The sequence below is a fragment of the Patiria miniata genome, unplaced genomic scaffold (genome assembly GCF_015706575.1).
Source record: "Patiria miniata isolate m_02_andy unplaced genomic scaffold, ASM1570657v1 HiC_scaffold_9, whole genome shotgun sequence".
Lineage (NCBI taxonomy): Eukaryota > Metazoa > Echinodermata > Asteroidea > Valvatida > Asterinidae > Patiria > Patiria miniata.
In genome coordinates, this window is record NW_024037076.1 from 11,673,886 (window position 1) to 11,687,684 (window position 13,799).

General features: G+C 41.7%; 1 protein-coding gene across 1 annotated transcript; it reads right to left on the reverse strand.

Annotated features, from left to right (window-relative positions):
* Nucleotides 1-1,577: 1,577 nt before the first annotated feature.
* LOC119720863 (sterile alpha motif domain-containing protein 9-like) lies at nt 1,578-8,052 on the reverse strand. Its single transcript, XM_038190729.1, has 4 exons — nt 7,683-8,052; nt 6,920-7,432; nt 4,948-5,307; nt 1,578-4,606 (listed from the first exon to the last, which is right to left on the reverse strand). Exons 1-4 carry the CDS (start codon nt 8,047-8,049, stop codon nt 1,578-1,580), a joined length of 4,269 nt encoding a protein of 1,422 aa, XP_038046657.1. The 5' UTR covers nt 8,050-8,052.
* Nucleotides 8,053-13,799: the final 5,747 nt, after the last annotated feature.

Consider the following 13,799-nt stretch of genomic DNA (forward strand, 5'->3'; position numbering starts at 1 on the left):
ACCCCACGCATGCTAATTAACTTGTGGTGTCCCCCAGGGATCTATCCTCGGACCTCTACTCTTCTTAATTTATATCAATGACATTTCCAAACCATCTGACACACTTTCCTTCATACTTTTTGCTGACGACTCCAATCTCTTTTACTCGAACAAAAATATACACACCATTAACAACACAGTGAATGCTGAACTTGTGTCTGTTTGTAATTGGATTTTGCCTCATTTAAATAACGGTACTCTGGCATGGGGAAATGCATCCCATACTATACTAAATAGACTGTTTCTATTACAAAAACGGGCCGTTCGCTTAATCAGCAATTCTCATTACTTAGCTCATACTAATCCCCTTTTTCTCAATCTTAGGACCCTCAAGCTGAACGACATTTACTCTCTCCAACTTGGAACCTTCACGTATCAACTTGCACACAATGAATTACCCATCTGCCCAAGGGCGGATCCAGAACACAATTTTTGGGGGGGGGCCAAAAAAAAATTTGGTACCCCCAAAAAGTGGGTCAAAAAAATTACGGCGAGGGGTTCGGGGCCCGCTTAAGGGCCCCGAAAATTTTTAGGATTCTAGATGCTCTGTGGTGCGATCTGAGGCAATTTCTGACCACTTTAACCAATGTTTTTTTGAGGAAAAGACGGTGGTGTACTCATTGCCTGCCTTTATTGCGATGTCACATGAAAAAAAAAAAATGGTTTCGTTTTGGGGGGGGCCATGGCCCCCTTTGGCCCCCCCCCCTGGATCCGCCCTTGCATCTGCCTCGCTTCAATATTTTCCAGAAACCGTCGTATTCATGCATATTCTACACGCCAGGCCTCCCTTTTTCATCTCCCACTTTCCCGTACAAATACTTCACTAATAACAATCAAGTACCAAGGCCCCAAATAATGGAATTCCCTTCATACAAACTTGCACAATGCCAAAACTCTTTGTCTCTTCAAAAACAAATTTAAAGATTCTAAAATAAGTTCTAATTTTTTAATTTAACCTTATGTACTAATTTATGAAACTTATATTTTTCTTATGCCAAGCTGCTTAATCCTGTTTGCTATTGCTACACATATATAATATAATTCTTTTGTTATATTTGTTTGTTTGATTTCACGTTCTCATTACGTACTTCCGCTGATGACACAACTTATTTATGTATTTTTGTCCCTGTAACTGTTATTGTTTTGTTTGTTATATTTCGTCTAACTTATCCAATTTAACTTGACCTGTACATAATCAAATGTCTCTTTATTTTCCAAACTTTGTTGTCCAGGGGTCCCGTACTCGACAAGCTCTGCTTCCTACGGGTCCCCTCCACTTCACTCTTCCAATGTCTCGGATTCTTCTGTTTATATTTTGATTCTTTGCAAACTGATCAAAGTATTCTTTCAAAATGGAAGTTGCTCCCGTAATTGATGTTGTGTTCAGTCTATTTGCATAGCGCCCTCTGTAGTAAAAAAAAAAAAGGTGGGCTGCGCCATGTTGGAATTGTACGAATAAAGTGTTGTCCTCGAATCTTAATTGCTCTCTCTCAGTACTAGATTTGTAACCCATTTATACACCTTGGACATAACAGGCTTCAAAGGACAGAGAAAATCCTTCGTTCCATATAACTATGGGCTTGCTGGTCAAGTACGCGTGGTTCAGTAGGGGTGTCAAAATGTGCTTCGTAAACACGACGTTTTGTATCCTCAAAATGAGGGTTTGGGGGATTAATATTTAACGCCTTCGCAGCAAAGGTGTGTGCCACATTGATTTTTTTCTCCTTTATGAAATAAAACCTTGCAAGATGCTGTGCGACAAAGGCATCTTGAAGTATTTCAACGCCCTTTGTCAGTATGTTGATGGCCTTTTCCGATCCCTGCATTTTGCAGATATCTTCGATGAGTACCGAAAATTCTGTCTTGGTATCCTCTACACACTCCCTCCTGATGAGTAGATCTTGCGTTGTCTTTGCCAGAATCTTTCTGCCGTAAGAACTCGACCGAAGCAGCTCGCTGTTCAAGAACTCCAGTGTTACATCCGCCAGCGATTTGCCCCCGCTATCTCTCAGGGTTTGTCTCAAAGCCTCCTCGGCTATGCTCTTATGTAAAATCTTGATGGTTCGGTTTTCTGTTATAACCACCATAACCTTAAATGAGGCTGACACAGACTTTTCCCAGTTCAAAGTTTGTCTCGTGAAGTAGATTGTCTTTCCTTTGGCCCATGTACCGGCCATAAACGTGTCACAGCAAGAAATAGGTATGTCAGCTTCATGTATGTAAGAGTTCAGAAGGGCACACAGTTTAATTAGCTTCAGCTCGTTCCCTTCGATGTCTTGAAGTATCCTTGAGACGACACCTGTTATATACTCCTTGTTGAATTCCTCCTTCATCACCATGAAGGCAAGGAGATTGTCAGGAATGTAATCTCCTGTTTTGTACTCGTTTTCCTTGTGTTCCAATTCAATGTACTTTTGCTGAAACCATTCCTTTTCTGTTTGGTTAAGCTTCTGGGTCAATGGTATGTAGAGGTCGGGATCCCTATCTTTGGCAGTGATGGCCTTAAGTGGGTCTGCATTACGCTTGCAATGAAGCAGGACGCACACTGCTCCACCATCCACACGAACATGTTTTGATTTCTCTTCCAAGTCTGCTATCAAATCCAGCACTTCAACATCATCGAGATTGTCAACGAGCACGCACACTGGCGGGATTTGCCTAACATGTTCCTTCTCATAACCAAAGTGTCTCACCTCCATTAGTTGGTTGACCGTGCGACTTGTAACTCTGTTAACTACCACACATCGGTAATCTTTGTGAAGTTCCCACAAGACATGGCGAGCTAAAGTGCTACCCCCAGCGCCAGGTTGGTGTAGAAGTGTCACTGTGACAATCAAGCTATCTCCACTCCTGGAACTATCCAGTGGTTTTTTTACTTTCCTGAGAACATCCCCAAAACCTTTCCTTTTCAGAACATGACCGCAGGTTTTGCGAAGCTTTATCTCTTTTTCACCGATGGCAAAATTCCACCAATCAACTTTCTCACCATGGTAAAAGTCTAGCTCCTTTCTTTTAACAAATTGCTGGTAGCTTGGACTGGTATCGTCCATATCGGTATTTTCACACTCATTCTTGCACACAACAGTAATGTCATTCCATTCATCCTTCTGTTTCTCTGAAAGAAAACACTGCCCAGGCAAGTTGGAAGGAAGTTCATTCTTGGTGGTCTGGTTCACGCCATTCATTTGCATCATGATTCTGTTTATATCTTGCCACTCAAGTCCCACCAAACTCCTTTTGTCGATTTCATCTTTGGAAAACCACTTTGTAACATTACTCACAAACTTGGAATAAAGCTCTTGGTCTTCGGCGATGCAGACGATGTTCTGCAGGCTTTTAAAAGATGACGACAATTTCCCAAAAATCTCGCAGAGGATGTCGATGTCATCTTCAGATAGCAGCAGGAACATGATCACAGCTCGACCTTCCGGTATCACCGATGGTTGGGAGAAGAATGTCACCGAAGCTTCTACATCTCTGCGGCGTTCTTTGTGCCATTCAGGCAGGGCCATCTTAGGCGCCTGGATATCCTGGTCGTCTTCACGCCCATTTGCGAACACCCAGACTGTCTTTTCAGAAAATTCGATTGAATTCCGGAACTCTTCATCAGACTCGATGCGTTTGAATAGTTCCGGCTGTTGCAGAGAGACCATTCGATCGTCATGGTACAGCTTGCATAGCCCGTCCTCTTTGGATTTTGAATTAAAGTCTAGGACGGTGGTCCACCTGATTGTCTTAATGAATCCAAATTGACGTACGATTGCGTCTGTGTCATTGTCAGCTGGCGTTGCAGGTTTGTTTGCAATGAGCACTGGATAATACGACTGGTCAAGCTCACCACGTTCGTCGCCCGTGAGTAACATACGAAGCCTGGCCTCGTCAGTTGTTGCGACTTCTGATATTTTACGTGATATTGATGCTAGTCTATCACCTACAGGCAAGTTTTTCTCCTTTTCCTGTGGCTCCCGGGATTTAGCCTCATGGTGCCGCTTTTCATCATGTGGCTGCCGTGGTCGTCGCTGATCAGTGATGTTGGAGTAATCATCAGGATGATCAGACTGTTGAAACGAAGTAGTGGATTCTAGGCTTTGCCGCAGAACCACAGCTGCAACTTTATTTGCTTTCTCCTTCTTTGGACTTGGCTTGTCACGAATCCTTGGTGCTTTGGGACGAACTGCGGGTTGAGAACTTTCTTTCCACTGAAGGGGTGCCGGTTCCTTTAGTTCCTGTGTAAAAGGGGTGAGTTGGTCTTCGATATCGCGTTTGCTGCTGTGAGAGAAGCCTTGCTCTGTTTCTTGAATCGTTGCTTCTTGTCTCAGAGGGCTTCGCTGTTGTTGTTCAGAATCCAACCAGCGTTTTTTGCTGTATAAAATAAGACGCATGTCGCGTTTCGTCATCGAGCTGTAGTCGTCATTTAAATCATTTGTGGTGTACATTTCCAACACTTTTCCGTCTATGCTTCCCTCATACATTTCGTCGGCAACGGAATCAGACACCCCAATATCCAGAAGCCATTGCCGTACATGATCCACAGTCCAGTCCGACATGCGCACTCGTTTGGTAGGATCTGAAAGTAAATAATTATTGAAACTTGTTTCAGCCATTTTAAGACTAAAAAAAAGTTAAAATAAACGAGGGAAAACTAGAGGGATGAATGGCAAACACAGCAAGACACGAAGACAAATGGCGTCAAAGTATTAACAGATTTTACACTGAGTTAAGGGCGTTTTCTGAACAAAATCAGTCATGTATTTTGCGATATTATACCGAAGTTAGATTTCATGAAAAATACAAAGTACCATCAATTTCATGCAATATTTTGCTCTTTTTGGGGGGGGGGGGGGCGGGCGACAATCTGTCTTTGGCATGAAGTACTTGTTTTCTCCAGTCAACGAGAAAGTTACTTACCAGTTTGCAATGATTCGAAGAATCTGCTTCCTTTCTCGTAGTCGTTTTTCGATATCTTCAGCCTGACTGTTATATCACTCTTATCCTCGGTGGTGAGTTCGTCAGTGATGAGCGCCTCACCGAACTCCTGAGCAAGTTTCCCGGAGCAGTAATCCTTCCACAGGCTGTCGAGGCCTTTGCGACTTTTGACGTGTAGAATGAGTTTTACAGATCCCATCGCCACGCTAGCGATGGTGGTTTCATGTTTATTCACGATATCTCCGAGTAATTCTATGTAATCGTTACGTATTTTGTACAAGCGTTTTGTCAGCGCATCGTCCGGTTGCACATCACGCAATACGTCCATCATCATCGGGCTCTCTGATAAAATAATACGTAGAATGAAATAAATTAATCATTATTTTTTTAACAATTGTTGGTAACTGCACCACTGGGAAACATTTTAAATATCTGATTAGTCGTGCTTACTCCTACATAAACATCCAGACTGATCGACCATGACTGAATCCACACCTCTTATGTGACTTATAAATATGGCTAAAACCAACCTTTTACAGTGCACACTATTCTGTGCACTTTTGCTTTTCTTTTCGTTTACTTGCGTGACGCGAGGACGAGAATGTATACCGGTAACGTTGAAATGGGTGCATACCTATGTTCCACAATACCTATGTTCCCCAACCTTAATTCTAAAGATTTTGGGGAACATATAAATAGGTATTGGGGAACATCGGGTAGACCGCCGATGCAATGATTCACCTTAAGCCAGTGGGCTCTACATTTAGTGGGGTTAGTCCGAACAGATCACGATGAGGTGCAAATCTATAAACGGTTGACTTTAGATTTTTTGTCCCCCTTAAATACTTTCGAATAATATGTTCTTTAACTTTATTAACAAAATTGGAAAATCCATGTACCCCGTTTTAGGGGTACATAATTATGCAAGTAAGAGGTAAATGCTTGTTACGGCATTTCTCGTTCAAGTCAAAAGATTTATCAGTTTTATAATGTCAGCTGCAATTTTATAAGGCCTTTAAAGAGCATGAGCCCAAAATAATGACAAATTTTATAACTTTTACCCAGTTATTTTCCTGTTCACGTGTAACATACCAGCACACTTGAGACTTGTTGGCTTCTCTAGTAATTATAATTTGCATTATCATTCACCATTTGACCCTTCTTTTGAACTCTTTGAACGTTTGGACTTAGGGACTCGACGCACCAATACGGGTGCAGGTCAACTCGATCCCAAACCAACTCGGTCCATGTCAACTCAGTCCCAAGTCAACTCGGTCCCATACCAACTAGGTCCCAAGTCAACTTGGTCCCAAGTCAATTCGATTGCAGGTGAACTTGGTCCACTACGGCATAAAAATAAATACACAAAAATCATGGTCGCATAATTTTAAGGTCTCTTGTAGAGATGATGTCCCCTAACGTGGCGCAATTTGATTTTTCGCCCCCTATTGCCAGCCTTGCTAGAGTAAAAATATTTCTTCTTCAAAATTCACATTTGTGACCTGGTACCGAGTTGACTTAGGCACTCCTAAGTCAACTCGGTAAGTTTACTTGGATCGAGTTGGCTTGGAACCGAGTTGACTTGAGACTGAGTTGACTTGAGACTGAGTTGAATCAGGACAGAGTTGACCTGGGACGAGTTGATTCGGACCGACAGGCTCAGAACAATTATTGTTGTATGAAAAATACAGCGAAGTCTATTTTAAAAGAAACGGGAAGGGATCTAAAATAAGCATGTGATGTGTCGTGGACAGCACTCCCCACATAGCTTGAAGTTTTCACCTTTGCACGCAATAATTTGTTTATTCTCGGCAAAGCACTGGTAAACACTGATCATGAATGCGAACATGCAGCTGCAGCTGTACCCCGCCATCGCCTCGTCACAAAACAGTCACACATCGTAACTGGAGTTAGCCATACACTTCATACTAAATTATCAATAAAGTTTACCTACCATGATAGTAATTAATAACATGTTGACCTCCCATTATTACAGGGTTGTTACTGCCTCCTACATGGATGCTATCGATAGTCGTTGCAGTGACATCTTTTGTAGTAGCACCTGCTGCGGGTTGAGAACTTTCGTCACCCTGAGGGAGTGCGGATTCCTTGGGTTCCCACGTAAACGGCGTGGGTTGGTCTTGAACATCCCGTTCGATGCCGTGAGACAGATCTTGCTCCGTTTCTTGAGTCACTGCTTCTTGTCTGAGTGGGCTTCGCTGTTGCTTTTCAGACTCCAACCAGGTTTTCCTGCTGTACAAAATAAGACGCATGTCGCCTGTCGTAATATGGCTATAGTCGTCATTCAGATCAGCCTTTGTGTACATTTTCAACACTTTCCCGCGTATTTTTCCCTCGTACATTTCGTCGGCAATGGAATCAGATACCCCAATATCTAGAAGCCATTGCCGTACATGCTCCACAGTCCAGTCAGACATGCGCACTGGTAACACTCGCTCGGCAGGGTCTGAAAGTAAAGAAATCACGTATTGTAACAATTTATTCAGGCTAAAAAAAGGAAAGAATAGAAGATGGCTTAACATCGTATCTTTAAAGAGCAAGTACATCAAAACACAAAGATAAATGGCGTCAGAAAAATCAATAACCCACACTGAATTAATTAACATCTGTACAAAAACCAAGTATGGAATTGGGATTGCAAACTCTTTCTTCGGAGAAGTACTTGTTTTCTCTAATCAACGAGAAAAATGCATTACCAGTTTGCAATGATTCGAAGAATCTGCATCCTTTCTCGTAGTCGCTTTCCTGTATCTTCAGCCTGACTGTTATGTTACTCTTGTCCTCGGAGGTGAGTTCGTCAGTGATGAGCGCCTCACCGAACTCCTGAGCAAGTTTCCCGGAGCAGTAATCCTTCCACAGGCTGTCGAGGCCTTTGCGACTCCTGACGTGCAGGATGAATTTCACTGATCCCGGCTCCACGCTAGGGATGGTGGTTTCGTCATGTCTTTTCAGGTTATCTCGAAGTATTTGCATGACGTCGAGGTTTCCATCGTGAAGTACTTGATACGATTGGCGTGTCATAGCCCGGTCGGTCTTCCCGCCATCCGATACGTCCATCATCATCGGAATCACTGATAAATCAATGTACAATGAAATAAATTCATCCATTTTGTTAGATGCATGGCAGTGCAACATTTTAAATGCTACAAGGAATAGTAATGCTAACTTCCATATGTAACAATGTAGGATGGTCGACGATGCCTCAAGACTTAGACCCACATTTCTTGAGAAAAATTACAGCATGGCAATGACAGTGATTTAAAGTGAAATAAATTGAGCACACTATACGATTTTGTTTTAGCGCCCTCAGCTGGATATCAGATTAAAAGGCAAGCATCGCTTCATCTATCACGCATATGTCACGTGGTCCGGTAATCAGATGGTTATCGGGGCAATTACCAGGAAAATGCTTGGAATTTTATGTCCGTGGATATCAATTTGGCAAAAGGAGCGCTGTCCATGACACTTCAAAGCTTGCACTCGATATTATGAACATAACGCTCTTTTAGGCCAATTTCAAGCAGTTTTTACAATATTATTTGGGGGACGCATACCGCCCTTCCATCGCTGGTTATATTTCGCATTTACATTTGGAGCTTTGAGAAGATGTGGAGGATTGCATGGCGAAGTCGGTAATAAGATTGAGTTTGCAGTTGCCCCGCGTGACTATACAAATAGTAACACACACACAGAAACACACGCAAGGAATTTCTGATCACAAGGTGCAACCGCAAACTTACTCTTATTAATTGCAGCTTTTTAGTGGGTACTACTAGTTGACCTACCGAAGATATAATAATTATGTGTAGTTCCATCTCCCACTCTGTCACGGTTTTTATCGCTCTCTATATTGATTTCTGTTCTTCCCCTGTTGTTCGTTGGTGGTTGCTCTCTTGCAGTAGCACCTGCTGCTGCACTGTAGTCCCCTTCAGCTTGTCTCTCTATTACTGGAGTATCCGATCGGCTTGTCCGACCTCCTGATTGCAGCCTTGCATCAGCTTTTTTCTCTTCAGCTGAGTACGAAGAATTGACAGTTTTCAAAATCACTGGCAAATCGGTTTACTTGCAAGACTAGGTATGTGTTAGTTGTTTAGGCATCAAATTACGCAAGGTGTTTCCTTTTTGTATAAAAACCACCCAAAAAACAAGTAAAATGGCTTGTCAATATCACTTTAAGGAAATATTAACTATACCTATTTTGGCAACATTTGCACTACTTCATTTCAAAAATCAGGCATCCAACATACAGTAGGCCTACATGCACGTCTTGCATTGAGGCCCACATAATAATCATTCCAAATATGTTAACATACCACGGATATTTTGACTAATGTTACTTCGATCTTCCTCAACTTTGATGCGGTTTTGATTGCCATCCACATTGATGTCTGTATTTCTCCTACTTGACGTTGGTGGTTTGTCTCTTGCACTAGCCTCTGGTGTACTGTAATCCTCTTTATGTTGTCCCTCTTCTGCTGGCGCTGCTGGAGTATCCGATCGGCTAGTCGGACTCTGTGATTGTGGCTTCGGATCAGCGTTTCCCTTCTTGGCTGTGCGAAACATTGCGATGATCAAAAATACTGGCATAAGGTATACTATGATACAGGCCTATCGGCGACATACTCACTTTCTTTCTTCAGTTCTGCTTTTAGAAAAATCCTTTTGTCTTAGAATGTAACCGAACCCCAAGAGAAACAAATATAATATTATTGTAACAAGTTGTTACTCTGTAAAGGCAGAATAAACACATGCAAATCCGCAGTTTTGTATCTCTCTTATTTATTAGTAATGGGCCTACATTGATAAGTTTCAACTCCGGTATTCTGGTGGCGATGTTCAGCCTGTGTAGCCAGATATATAGTCAATGATTAGGCAGGGTGTTTGCTGTGGAGACTGTGTGTACGATATATCTGATGTATGTAACAATAATTATTACCAATTAATGACATTTACCTGATTTATTTTTCTTTCGTCCACCCCGACCACCCATCAATCCAGCTACGAGGCGCAGCTCTATGTTGGTGTCTTGATGAATGCAATGATCCTCCAGGGACAGTGCGTCACAAAGCTGTTCGGAAATTACATGTTATTTCACAATTAAAAACAATTCAAGCTTATGAGCAACGAGATTTGATTTGCAGGTTCAACCAGACGCTTTAAACAGACTGGAAATTATTTTACTTACTCGTAATTTTGATCATCAACTTCGAGACGTACTAATGTTGCAGTTGTAATAATTTATGTACAGTAATCATTAAGTATTAAAATTACTTGAGTGTACGGCGCGCGAAACCAGAACAGCAATCTAGAGGTGCCATCGAAACGGAATATAGTTGTTGTGTTTTAAAGAATGAGGGCGTTATAAATTATGTTCAAGGGTAAATAAAATAATAGGACAATCTTATAGTGCGCAGTATGAAATAACGACAAAAATGTCGTTAATTACGTAGGTTTACAGGCTGCAATGATTTAAAATTTCAATGTTTTATCATTAAAATATCTAGATTGAAATAAAGTCTGGTCTTTATTTTGATTATAGGGCCCTATGCCTCAAATTATGTCTTCACATCGCCCCGTCAATTTGCTCAAAATATAGCCTGCTGAAATGTATACACAATGGGTCCTTGTTTATACAAAAAAGCATTAATTCAATACCAATAACATAAATTATATTCTGAAAATGGTTTCCGTTTCACAGTACCTCCATTTCATTCCTCATGAAAAGGTGCTGCTTCTCAGGATCGATTCCTAGTCGATCTTGCAGTAATTCCTTCACTGCTGAGATCGAGGTTGACGGATGTAGTTGCAGGCAAATAGTTGATGCCAAAGGGGTCGCAATGAAAATCTGTATCTTCTTCTTCTCGATATGTGTGCAACTAAAACGGGGGATTGGGGACATTTTGTGAGGAATGAATAAAAAAATATATTAATCTCTACACAACTGTAAAACTGCATGGTATAACAACCATACAGGGTGCGTCAGAATGATCTTGGCCCAAGTTCACCATTTTGTTTGTGGCAAATAGAATATATTGAGAAAAGACTGAGGGTTTCATATAAATGTTTGAATTGTTCAAATTAGTGACTGTTGTGAGGAGTTATTCCTAATCTCGTTCCCTGTCCTCATTGTCATTCGGACTGCAAATATGATGGGGGGGGCTGGGAAACAGTCCATAGAGTTATGCCATTTTAATTGAAGTGGCTCATTTTCCGGCCTGCACACGGAATTAGTTTTGCCTTTTTGAACGTGTCAGTAACTTCAATTGCATTCGAAAGAGGGTTGCATGCGACGATGTTGATGTTTTTACATTTGTTCGAAACCCCTCGGAGCCTCGGAGGGGATGTGTCGGAACGGAAATTGTAAGATAGCAAGTTATATTTTTTTTATTTGGATCTCAAATTAAATGATATATCGTGAAAAATGCGACAGATATTTTAATCTTCGTCGAAAATGATTACATTGCAGGGAATGCGGATTGGCTTTACCTTCGGTGAGATTTCTTGACATCGAGTTTTGGCTTTCGACGAGTGGATGATGACGTTTTGCTGCTCTCACTTGTGGATGAAATCCCACCAGACTCCTTCACTGAAATCGCGGACAGGAAGGCCATTTTCTTGGATTTCCGCACCGTCTTCCTTTTGCAGACCATCCTCGCCTGCGAGTGGTCGTAGACGACCCGAGCAGCCCGCACGGCCTGTTCCCAATCTGCGTACGTCCTTAGAACCATAGTGGGTCTGAGACTGGAGATCTGTTCCGTTGACATACGAAAAGACAACGTGTACCTAGTACCTGTTTGGTCCATTAAAGGCATATATTTGCTCTTCGGGCATTTTGTTCGTTTCCAATAGTAACGCCAATCAAAATCCTAAGAAAAATGTTCAAACCTAACCTAACAGCTCAGTGGATATTACACTTTTCGATAAAAGTAAGCGGGGGGGGGGGAGAACAGGCACAAACTTTTCATCACGAAACACGATTTCGAATAGTTTCATATTCTAATCAGTGGCGTATCCAGTGGGAGGGGGGGGCAGGTTGCCCCCCTGGCGGAGTTTTTTGACAATTTTTTTGGGTCAGCAATGATTTGAAGTGTTTTTAGAGTTCTTCTGACATCAATCCCCCCAAAGAAAACCCGCTCAACAACCATTACAATGCGCCGTGAAATTGTCCATATAATAATTTAGTATACATAATAATGGTAAGTTTTGAAGAGCGCCCCCATTTGGAAGATGGGTACCCCCCCCCCCCCCCCGACATCAAAAGCTGGATACGCTGCTGATTCTAATGTATATAGGCCTAAATGTTTATTTGGCAACACGGGTGTTGCCGGAGGTGGGCAAATGCCCCCCCCCCCCCCAAAAAATAACAACAACAACAAAACAAAACCATGACCATTCACGGCGTTTCTTTTCTCGCATTGCTTGGGTGCTTTTTCGCCTTTAGAAAATTTTCACAACTCAGAAAAATATAGGCCCCGTGGATAAAATCAACATCCGTACCTCCATCATTCAAAGAATGTATTCAAATGTATATAATGTCACTTCCTCTTCACCACATGACCACCGGCGCGGCAGCAATGTTTGCAAAGTGTGATGAATCTACTTTTTTTAATGAAATGACACACCCATACTGGAAACAACTGCTTCCCACATCCTAATATAATGTGTAGGAGAGACGAAAACAGCAACAAATCAGGGGTTTTCAATCTGAATTTCATGTATAATTATTACATGCAAAAAAGAGGATCTATATCTTTTTAACAGGGTTTTCCGGAATTTTCACTTCGTTTCATGACGTGAAAGAAAGGTCTTCGCGGTAAAAACACTGGGCTATATTACATTTTGTTTTTTACCGTTGTAAAGTGTATATTTCTTGTTGTGGTTATTACGGATGAAAAAGAAGGGCCTACGATGTGCATGCGACTAGACTATAATCGCATTTGTGTAGTTTCCGGGTATGCTTTCGGATTCATTAATCTTATTTCATTTTTTTTTCTCGGGGGGGGGGAGGGGGCTTCTAACTTCATGCTTACTGTGTCCCCTCTCCACTTTCTCCCCAAATCAGGAAACCACACTGACATGGATCCGATTTGGAACTTGAAAGTGGAACTGGTGTTGCGCACTGGATGACATGCGATGATTTCCAATTGTACTTGACCCTTGAACTTCTCGGTACTTCCCCGTGCCCTGCAATCATCGGGCCGCCATTGCACTTCAAGTCATATTGACGTATTCAACTTATATTACGTCTTTTTTCTTTTCCCCTTTATTAACTGACATTGTAAACGCATTCTCAAATAAACGTTCCATTGCATCCGTCGAATACTATAATCCCCTTAATTGTCGCTTGCACATGCCTACCTAGATCTAACTATATATAGTAACGGTTGTGATAAATCAACTGCAGTTCACCGTAGACTGAATGATGACTGTATGGCAGGCCACTAAACTCCATCATTAACATAATGGAGGGATAAAAAAATCTTCCATGGTATTATACAATGAAAATGGGTTCGGTGAGCCTACCTGAAGCTGAATTTGTCAAGTTGTCTGTCACCAGATGAATGTTGTTTCTCCTTTTGATGCAGTCACGAGCATAGTGACACACCACTAACATTCCCTAGGCTCCCCGCATACATGGCCTCATCAATACTATTACCTTGGATAAATCGATTAATGGTTCATCAATTAATATAATTTCATTTGACACCACATCGATTTTAGTTTCCAGGTTCAATCGCACGTACAAAGTGATATCTAACTATGACGTGAACGTAACCCATTGGCTTCCGGTATATATGTTTTTGTGTGAACCG